The 10,643-nt window shown below is 47.0% G+C and overlaps 1 protein-coding gene across 1 annotated transcript; it reads left to right on the top strand.

Moving 5' to 3' along the window:
• The first annotated feature begins 5,990 nt into the window (after window positions 1-5,990).
• Window positions 5,991-7,260, top strand: LOC107280564 (uncharacterized). The gene has a single exon (XM_015778992.3). The coding sequence runs from the start codon at window positions 6,636-6,638 to the stop codon at window positions 7,245-7,247; it is 612 nt and encodes a 203-aa protein (XP_015634478.1). The 5' UTR covers window positions 5,991-6,635; the 3' UTR covers window positions 7,248-7,260.
• Window positions 7,261-10,643: the final 3,383 nt, after the last annotated feature.

The raw sequence follows: 10,643 nt of genomic DNA, 5'->3' as shown, positions 1-10,643 counted from the left end.
TTACAAAAATAGACCCTGTCGCCCACCTCTGGGGCGGCAAGCTGACGTGGCAAACGGGGGAGAGACGGGCGGTGACGGAGGGAGGTTTTTTTGCAGGAAAACCCTTGCTGCCCTCTGTTGGGGCGGCAAGGGGCCCCAATAAAAAAAAGCCAGTCGGGGCCGGCCATTTTGCAGGCAGCCCCTTGCCGCCCTCTGGCCGGGCGGCAGGCCTCGCTGCCTATAAAAGGCCTGCCGCCCAGCCCCCAGCCCTCATTCCTCCCCCCTCAAATCCAGTGAAAAGAAAAAGAAGAAAGGGGAGGAGAAGAGAAGAAGGGGCGAAGCCCTGCCGGATTCAGACGCCGATTTCAGGTAATATTCATAGATCCTATATGTGACTATTGAGTTAAATAGTGTGTATTTTTTAAAATTTTGTTTGAATAAATGCATTATATTTTTAGGGTTTTAGTTTTACTAATCTAGAAGTGCGTATTGTAGATATCGGTAACTACGTAGATCTGCTAGTTTGGAATCAATACTTTACCGTTGCATTGGCATACACAAGAAGATATTACGTTGTAGATGTTTATTGCATGAAAGAGTAATATGATCTAGTTATTTCGTTGACAGATATGTCGAACAAACAAATATTCCAAGTTTACCATGGCCCAGGAAACGTCCGTTACAGGCCAACTGGGGTAGATCTGTCAGATTTTATTGTATCAGAAAGGGGAATTGATAGACCTGTTGAGAGGAGTGTACCTTCTATAAAAGGATGGTTAATGAGAGGCTTGAGAGTTGATCCACAGACAAGTGACATAACAATCAATGTTATAGTAAGTCGGGCAACTGAGGGTTTTTATTGGGAACTAATGCCAGTTCAAAATTCTCAAGTATGGAGATGGTATGTGGAAAATGCATTGTAACGCGGGTGGCCTCTAGCTATGGTTCCGTTTGTTCACCCGAAGGATCCAGGTGTGCAGATGAACATGGATGATGGCGAGGGACCAAGTGCTGAAGTAAATGAGACTTCTGTGGAGGAGGTCAACGCACGAGAGGACGGGGGCGTAGTAGCTCCAGTGGGCATTCAACCAGGTGGAGTGGCCGACGAGGGGGAGACTGTCGGTGCCATTGTGGATGAAATGGAGAGGGAGGATTCTGACAACGAGCGTGTAGAGGAAGGTGATTCGTCAGATGATGAGACGGATATTAATCCAGCAGAATGGGCTAGTGAGGATTTTTCTTGGCTGGTTGTCTCTAAAGAGGATAGTGTGAGATGGGAGTACAAAGAAAATGAGGTTTTTCAGGGAGCGATTTATAGTAGAGCAGAAGATATGAAGGAGGCGGTAAAACATTTTGCAATGTCACTTCATAGAGAGTTTTGGGTTGCCAAGTCCAACCGGTCGCAATATGAAGTTCGGTGTGTTAAGGAAAAAGATGGTTGTCCCTGGAGAGTGCACGCGTATAAGGGGAAATGGAAGGATTATTGGACAGTGTCAGTCGTTACCAAGCATACATGTTTTCTACCTGGTGTTCAGAAATACCACAGGAACATTACATGTGCATTTGTTGCATCTGAGATGTATGCGCATGTCATCGATAATCTCACATATGAACCAAGGTCAATAATCCGACACATCGAAGAGACATACAAGTATACTGTTAGCTATGCCAAGGCCTGGAGGGCCAAACAGAAAATAATAGAGATGAGATTTGGAACTTACGAAGCCTCGTATGACAATTTGCCACGCCTGCTTGGTGTTATCGAGGAAAGAAACCCTGGGAGCTCTTACGCAGTGAAGAAATTCCCCTCGATTGAACATCCTGGCAAGAGTGTGCTGCAAAGGGCGTTCTTAGCTCTACATGCATGCAAGATGGCATTCGTGAACTGTCGTCCTGTTCTCTGCATTGATGGGACATTCTTGACAGGAAAGTATCGGGGCCAGATACTAACAGCAATAGGGGTAGATGGGAACAATCAGGTATTGCCCTTGGCATTTGCTTTTGTTGAGAGTGAGAATACCGACAGCTGGTACTGGTTCCTGAAATTGGTTAAAACAAAAGTTGTTGGTATGAGGCCAAATGTGTGCCTGATACATGATAGGCACGCTAGCATTCTGCGAGCGATAGAAGAGTTGCAGTTTGGGAGTATGGAATGAGGATACCCTGGTGTGTGGGAAGATGTACAGAGTAGGTGGTACATGTGTCATATGGGAGCTAATTTCTTCAAGCAATTCAAGAATAAGGAGCTCATGAACATGTTTAAGAGGCTATGCAATCAGAACCAGGAGAAAAAAATTCAATGAGCTTTGGAATAGATTAGATGAGTTGACAGCCAAATGCAGTGATCAGCGTGCAGTGGCTCCATTGACTGCCGTTACTGACCCTCCTCAAGCTCTTGGACCTCTCCCAACGGATAGTCCAACATTGGTTAGAAGAACTAGATTGGAGATTCAGAAATTTTCTCAGTGGATTCTGCATGAACCAAAAGAGAAATGGGCCAAGGCGTATGACACAGGTGGTGCTAGATATGGAATAATGACAACAAATTTGGTAGAAGTTTACAACTGGGTGATGCGCGGTGTCCGTGGACTGCCACTAGTTGGCATAGTGAAGTTCATTTTACATGGGACATGCAGGTATTTTAGGGATCGGTTCCAGGCAGTTCTTCCCTCTATGCCGAACAACAGCATTTTGTTTGGAACTTTCATGCAGAAAAAGCTAGAGGAGTTGCGTAAAAAGGCCATGAAACATCGAGCTCTAGTGCAAGGTACCCAACAACACAGGTTTGAGATACTATGTCAAGATAAGGCATGCAGGGGTATCTACCGCAAGAGAGTGAAGCAGGAATGTGTTCTCAAAGCTGACGGCACATGTCATTGCTTTTGTGCAAAGCCGAAGCTGCTCCACAGGCCATGCACCCATGTCATTGCTGCCGCAGCGGAGTGTGGCATACCAGATGCAGTATATGTGTCACAGTACTTCAGTAAGCAAGCAATATATCATACATGGAGCGGCGAGATTTATGGGTTCGGCATAGCTGGGGAGTTCACATAGACTAACGATGAAGTACTCAATATTCCTGACCCATCGAAGCTCCGAGGCAAGGCTGTAAGGAGGAAGACTCGTCGCATCCACAACAATATGGATGAGTCGGAGGCTGGCAGGGTGAAGTGTTGCAGCAAATGCGATGGTCAGCGTCTTAGTCGATGTGTAGGTTTCGCCCAATTCGCTATGACGCAGGCCGCCCACTTCTCCCAGGCTGCATGGTCAGCGTCTCAGGCAGCTGCGTCGACCTCGCACTCAGTGCAGTTCTGGCAGTACACCGGGACTTCGTCACAGGTAGCCGGCACGTCGAGTCAGGGTCCACCACTGGACCATGCTGGGACCTCGTCGGACCACTTGGTGCCTTCCACCTTGCTCTTCGACATCACTGACTTTGACTTCGCTTCAGGCTCGACGGAGGACGTCATCGGCCCCTCACAGCTGGGAGGCGCACCGCCGGTGCAGACGCAGGACCAGGCGCAGGCCACTCCGCCGCCAGACACTCGTGCTACCCGTGCTGTGCCACCGGATCGTTTCACCTACTCCTAGGACCACGTGCGAGCACAGGCCCGGAGGACCAAGCGTGGTCGCGGCGCGGGGTAGGGCCAGTAGAGCATTCTTCTCTTTGTTTATTTGCTTCACTTTCCAGTACTGTATGCTTGTGTAATGAATACGTTGTTGTTATATGTGCACGATACCTTTCGGCGCATGCACGACTACTTTCTGCCACGCCGATGTAGCCTCCTTTATTCGCGTGCGATACGAGTATTTGCCTGCCATTTGCCGCATACAACCAATGTAACTTTCGGCGCCGATCAGGCATGTAACTTTCAGCCCCAATCAGGCGTACCAACCATGCCCCTCCACGTTCACATGTCAGGGATATCACTCATTTTTTGCGCCTATATAAGTCGCCTTAACGAGTGAGGCCTCACAATCTTTCAGAACTCAGTCACATTCAGTACTCTCTTCCCTACTTGCTTCATTACAAATCCTACCGGCTTTCGTCAATGGCTAGACGCCGGGGTGTTGAGGATTCGAACTGGCGTAGCGATCCTTGTGTATACCTACTACCACCTTGGTGCCAGCGTCCTCTCTGCCTATGCGGTGATCGATGCCAACTAATGGCTTCGAGGAATCCTGATATTCGAGGAAGGCGCTTTTTTAGGTGCCCTAACTATGACCGTGAGGTATTTTATTATCTGCATATGCTTATTCATTCCGTACGGGCAATCGTTTTATTCTTCGTAACACTACTCTATTCGGCAAACCCGCACTACGGCTTGCGCATACATCGAGTGGGTCGATACAGATAATCCCGTTCTCGACCTAACCACTTGTTTACAAGAAGGTCGCTGGTATTTCGCATCCGAAAGTACTGAGCAATACTTACAGAGAAAACGGCTTATGAACGACAATGTCGTGAACAACAGAGCGACTGGCGGGTGCTAACTACGGCACTCCCTCCATGGGAAGCCCGTCCAAGATGTAGGTGTGGTGATCGTTGTCAGGTTCTTCGTTCCATAAAGCCTACAACATTGGGTCGAAGGTTCTTTGTTTGTCCAAATATTCTTGACGACGATTTCATGGTAAGAATATTTTGATTACATGAATCCTTATTTTCTCACAACATTTACTAACTTTGCTTGCTTTACATCTATTCTTTCCTCCCAGGAACCACCAAGAAGATGTCAATACAGAGAATGGATAGACACCATAAGGGTTCTAACTCCACCTAGCCGTGTTGTGCAGCTTGAACTATCAGAGCAATACAGTGTTACTAAAGCGCGGTTTGAGAGAGGAGAGGGATCCTCACGTAGGGGTTAGCTATTATCGGACAACTTGGCATATTGAAATTTCTACTGTCATGCTTCCTTGTCCCATTACTACATCGTCGTTGTGTTCAACTATTGCACTACCTCCCTCCTAGTTCGAATCTAATATCATCTATGTAACCGCAATGGAAATAGTTGTATCATGTTCAAATTGTACTACTATTTCTTCATGTTACATAATTCTCCTTGTTTAAGTCCATATAATGTTTCTACGACCGAGACTGCGATAGGCCTATATTAATTATCCGAGTACTAATACGTCGAATAAGTTACAAAATAATACCTTACTTAACATATGAAATTGCGAAACAACCAACTTCAATACATTTTTATAACAATATTAACAAGTTTTACCAATAAATAATTCTTTATTTATTATTAACATAACATAGAAAAATCGTTTGGCGGTACTTTTTGCATCTGGGTCCCTTGCCGCCCTCTACTGGGGCGGCAAGGGGCCCAAATGCACAAAGTACGAGCGCAACCTCTTTATGGGCGGCCAAAATTGCAATTAGCCCCTTGCCGCCCTCTGTATGGGCGGCAAGGGGCTAATTACAATTTTGGCCGATGGCGGCAGACGGCGCGGTCGACCCGCCGTCTGCCACGTCAGCTTGCCGCCCACCTCTGGACGGCAGGGTCTATTTTTGCAATTTTTTTTGGCCGATAGATTATTTCTGTAAATATTAAAAAAAATCTAAAAATGAAAAAAATACCCCACTCCCCTCCCCTTTCCTCTCAGCCCACACTGAGTTTGGGCCACAACTCAGCCCATTCGGCTATATGTTAAAATACATACAATTCATTTCATGACCAGTTCTATAAATTTATGAAAATATACTTATAGCCATTATATATTATATAGTTTAGAACTATGCGAAACTATACATACATATCATTTATTAGGCTTGATATTGTATTTTTTTATCCCTTCATATTTCGAAGGAAAAAGTCCACTTTGACTCCCTTAAATATTGGCCGAATCTAATTCGTACCCCTTAACCAGAAAACCGGATAAGATGGCTCCCCGAACTATTGAAACTGATGCAATTTGACTCCCTAGGTGGTTTTGCAAGCGGTTTTGGCTGATGTGGCGCCTATGTGACGGTGTTGACCCGGTCTTCGTCCCACGTGTCGTCGACATGTAGCTCATGTGGAATTAGAGTAAAAACAAAAAAACAAAAATTTGTAGGACCAACATATCATCCACACACACAAAAAAAAAAAAGTGGGACCCACCGACATGTGGGCCCCACATGTCATCCTCCCTCTCCTTCCCTTCTTCCTCCTCCCTCTCTCCCTCTCTCTCTCCCCCTTATCTCTCTTTCTCCCTCCCGGGTCTCTTTTTTCACCTTGCTCGGAGCGGTGGTGGGGAGCGGCGGCGGCGGCGGTCGGGAGCGGTGGACGGTGGTGGGGACGGCGGTAGGGAGCGGCGGCGGCCTGGCTGCTCTACCGCCGCCGCCTCGGCTCCATCGAGTTCTTCCCGCGGGACTTCGACGCTGTGGAGCAGCGGAGGTCTTCCAAGAAGTCGCCGTCCAAGAAGCCGACCAAATCGCCAGGGGCACTCGACGGGCATCCGCCGCGCCTCGCACCGACGCGGATTCGCCTCGCCTCGTTGCCGCGTCAACACAGATCCTCCTCGCCTCGCCACCTCGCTGACGTGGATACCTTGCTGCCTCGCCGACGTGGATCCGTCGTGCAAGCACCGCCCGCGGGCTCACCACGCTGCGCCGCCGCGCCCCGACAAGGATTCGTCGTCGGCCTCCTCGCCCCGTCGTAGACATGCCTGGAAACGCCGGCCGCGGGCTCGCCTCGATGTCATCGTCCGCTGGCCGCCGCGCCCCGATGCGAATCTTCGAGCTCACCGCCACATCGTGTGGACGATTGCGTCTTGGAGAGAGACGGCAATTTTGCGTTCCCTCTCTCCTCATATGCAAAATGCCTCCTCTGTTTGCTTTGTCTGTTGGAGGCTGTTTTGCGTTTTGCCTTCTCTGTTGGAGACAATCTAAGGCGTGTCCACAGGGCGTTGGCGGAAGCACCGACCGTGAGCTTGTCGACGGCGAGGTGCAGGTCATGCGCGACATGGCGACACGGAGGGCACTGTCGAGGCGGGCAGCGGCCAGAAACGCCGTGGGGAAAGGCTGGGCCTCCGCTAGGTCGAGGATCTCGTCGATCTCACTGTGCAGTCAACGCCCTCGTCGTCGGGCCCAGCAGCCGCAAGCGACGCCCTCGCTGTCGGGCCCTCGACACCGTACACTTGCCGCCGGACGCCGCCGTCGCCAGTGCCGAGGCGGAAGGGGCCGAGAAGAAGAAAGGAGGGAGAGAGAGAGGTTATTAAAGGGAGGGGATGACATGTGGGCCAGCTTAACTTTTTTTAATTTATTTGATGACTAGGCGGCCACATGTACACCACGTCAGCGAAAACCACTCTTAAAACAGCCGAGGGAGTCGTTTTAGACGGTTTTAATAGTTTAAGAAGTCATCATATTTGGTTTTGTGGTTTAAGGATATGAATAAGATTCGACGTATATTTAAGGGAGTCAAATTGGATTTTTTCCTATTTTGAATACCTTGGGCCCGCCTCTATAACAGGCCTATCTCTATATCTGCTTTAGTTGTAGATTTGCAGCTCGCAAGTTCTTCTGGGAGAAAATAACGCGGTTTTATCCAATTCGAATACATGCAATATCCAGTAAATACTTAACAGCGATGAGCAGAAGGCAACGGACCAATAAACTGGCAAATACTTAACACAAACCGTACTATTACAAGTACATGTTATTTAACCTCTCCCAGAAAAGCCATAGAACTACAAGATGGGATGCAGATTTACTTTTGCCCTGGTATCTTCCCATACAACCTGAAAAGATAAAATTTCAGTTAAAACACAGGTTAATAAGCTCAATTGCCTGCAAGGCTGCTACATGCTCAAACTGACCTCGATTGACAGATCTATGTAAGAAGATGTCACCATCAATGATAGAGCCATACTACCGGTGAGGATAGAAGGTGCACAAAACAACACATCATGAGGCTGTTGGAATTAATAGATGGGCCTTAGCCTATTCAAAAATTAATTCTTTGGAAAATCACAAAAGCCACCTTATGGGAGGATGCTCTCCTAGCCACGTGAGGCATGTGAGGTGGAGGTAACAAGAGGAATACACGAGGCGAGGTGCATGCACGACTACACGTCGAATAGTTCGTCAAAATTGGTTCCTTACTCTTGCGCAGATGTGGTCTTCTTTTGCAGTTTTATTTTGATGCATGAAATTGTTTTTTGTTTTTTTTTGGGAAACACTCCGAATAATCCGGTGCTTGAAACGGCGTGGAGTCTAGATAAGTTACGTGCGACTTATCCGGTTCAGTTACGCGGAGTGGAGAGCGTGCAGGCGCCCTGATCAAGTGACATGATATCTCTATATAAGTTGAGTCCCCGCCTCCATGCAACGCACGCAAAATCAATCTAGGGTTTGCCTCCTCCTCTGCATCGCGCCGTTGCTCGTAGACTACTCCATCCCACTCGCCGACATGCACCGGCGATCAGGAGAGCAGGTCTTCGGAACTATAGCCTTCGACGTCTTGCACTGGGAGAAGGTGACAATAAGGATTTTGGGAAGCGCTTCGCACGACTGCTTCCTGTTCGTCCACAACGGCTCGTTTTCCTCTTCGTTCACGTGCTGCGCGCCGTCATCAACGCATGGTACCGTGAGTCCTTCTTGCTGGGCAACCGATTTTCCAAAACCCTCGATACGCATTTAGCATGTTTCGCATATTCAATCTATTCATGGTTTACCGTCTAGTTTACACGTGTAGATCGTATGATGCGATTATGCTAGTTTACATCTACAATGTCATGATTTATTTATAGAATAAATTAAATCATTATGTGCTTATATATTCAACAATCCAAAAACTTTATTATAGGAACCGTGGTTTTACTATAGCTGGTTTTGCCGATGTACTAGGTCGGACAAATTCACCGGTGTGTACTTTAAGAGAGGGCTGATCAAGGGGCACTTTGTGGCTGATGGCTATGAAATGCTTCTGGGTTAGTAATGGCAAACCTGAATGAGTTCTCACTACTCAAAAGCAGAAAGAATTCGAGGAGGCCACTACTCTCTTTGTAGGATGCATTCTTAGCGTTCTTAGTGTCGTCTGGTCGGGGTATATATGCACATGACCGACGCTAAGGAGTTGTGGGATAATGCATTGAATAACAAATTCGGTGCTACTGATGCTAGCAGTGATCTGTACGTCATGGAGCAGTTTTATGACTATAGGATGGTTGACAACCGTTATGTAGTTGAGCAGGCTCATGAAATATAGACCATGGTTAAGGAACTTGAACTCCTTAAGTGTGTCTTACCTGACAAATTTGTGGCCGGGTAAATTATTGCGAAACTACCTCCATCTTGGAGAAGTTTTGGTACTGCACTCAAACACAAGAGACAAGAATACTCCGTTGAGGGGTTGATAGCATCTCTTGATGTTGAGGAGAAAGCTTGGGAAAAAAATAGCCGCGTCTAAGGGCGATGATGGGCAGTCTAGTGTCAATGTTGTGCACAAGGCCCAAAACAAGAATAAAAAGAAATACAAACCTCACAGACCACCAACTTCAAGCAGCAGATGAATAACAATAGCAATCCAAACCAGGATGAGAGAACATGCTTTGTGTGTAGCTTGTCTGGTCATCTGGCCAAGACGTGTCCACAACGCAAGGGGATGATGCCACCTGCAGGGCAGACTTCAAAGTCTGCCAATGTGACCATTGGCAACACTGGAGATGGAAGCCGGTATGGTATTTTACCTACTATTTTTTAGTTAATTAGTCTACTAACTGGTGGGTTCATACAAGGGCTAATGTACATGTTTTTACTGACATCTCATTGTTTTCTTCTTATCAGGTCGCACGGGATTCTGCCGTCCTAATGGGGAATGGGTCACATGCTTTTGTTCATGGTGTTAGCATGGTAGATCCGAAGTTTACTTCGGGAAAGATCGTGCAGCTGAAAAACGTACAACATGTTCCTACTATCGACAGGAATGTCGTTAGTGGCTCCCGTCTATGTAGAGACGGATTTAAGTTGGTATTTGAGTCTAATAAAGTAGTCGTGTCTAAACTTGGATATTTTATTGGAAAAGGCTATGAGTGCGGAGGCCTGTTCCGATTTTCCCTTTCTGATTTCTGCAATAAGTCTGTGAACCATATTTGTGGCAGTGTGGATGATGAGGCTAATGTTCGGCACTTACGTTCATGTCATATTAAATTTGGCTTGATGTCTCGGCTTTTCGGTATGTGATAAATTTCTAAGTTCTCCATTGTCAAAGGTTCTAAGTGTCATTATTGTGTGCAATCAAAGCAACCTTGCAAGCCTCACAAGGTTGCCGAGAAGAGAAACTTGGCACCTAGTGGATATGTTTTAACACTAGGTAGTGGTGCTATTTCATGGAGGTTTTGTAAACAGACTATTAGTTAACTAAGTGAAGATGCATGTACTCTCATGAGCTGCAAGACAGGTTGGCTATGTCGTGATGAGTTTTGTTGGCTTTAATTAACGAAGATGCTATCCTGCAGAGCTTTCTTGAAAGAATGCACCTTTGTGAGATTGACTGTTGGTCGCAGTCGATGGAGATTTTGGGTGAATCTTCTAGTAAGCTTACTAAGAGACCAGAGAATATGACTTATACGCTCCACCCAAGGGGTATTCTTCTGACATCATAGTAACAAAAAATGGACCGGAGGACAACCCGCTTGGGCTGTCGGTTCACCGGTCACCGGTTGAATCA

Source organism: Oryza sativa, chromosome 1 (genome assembly GCF_034140825.1).
Source record: "Oryza sativa Japonica Group chromosome 1, ASM3414082v1".
In the NCBI taxonomy this organism is placed as follows: Eukaryota; Viridiplantae; Streptophyta; class Magnoliopsida; order Poales; family Poaceae; genus Oryza; species Oryza sativa.
The sequence above is the reverse complement of the archived record's forward strand: the minus strand, read 5'-3'. Positions and strand labels throughout refer to the sequence as shown.

Excerpts from the sequence above, each read along its gene's own strand:
- LOC107280564 (XM_015778992.3), top strand. The coding sequence starts at position 6,636 with ATGCCTGGAAACGCCGGCCGCGGGCTCGCCTCGATGTCATCGTCCGCT.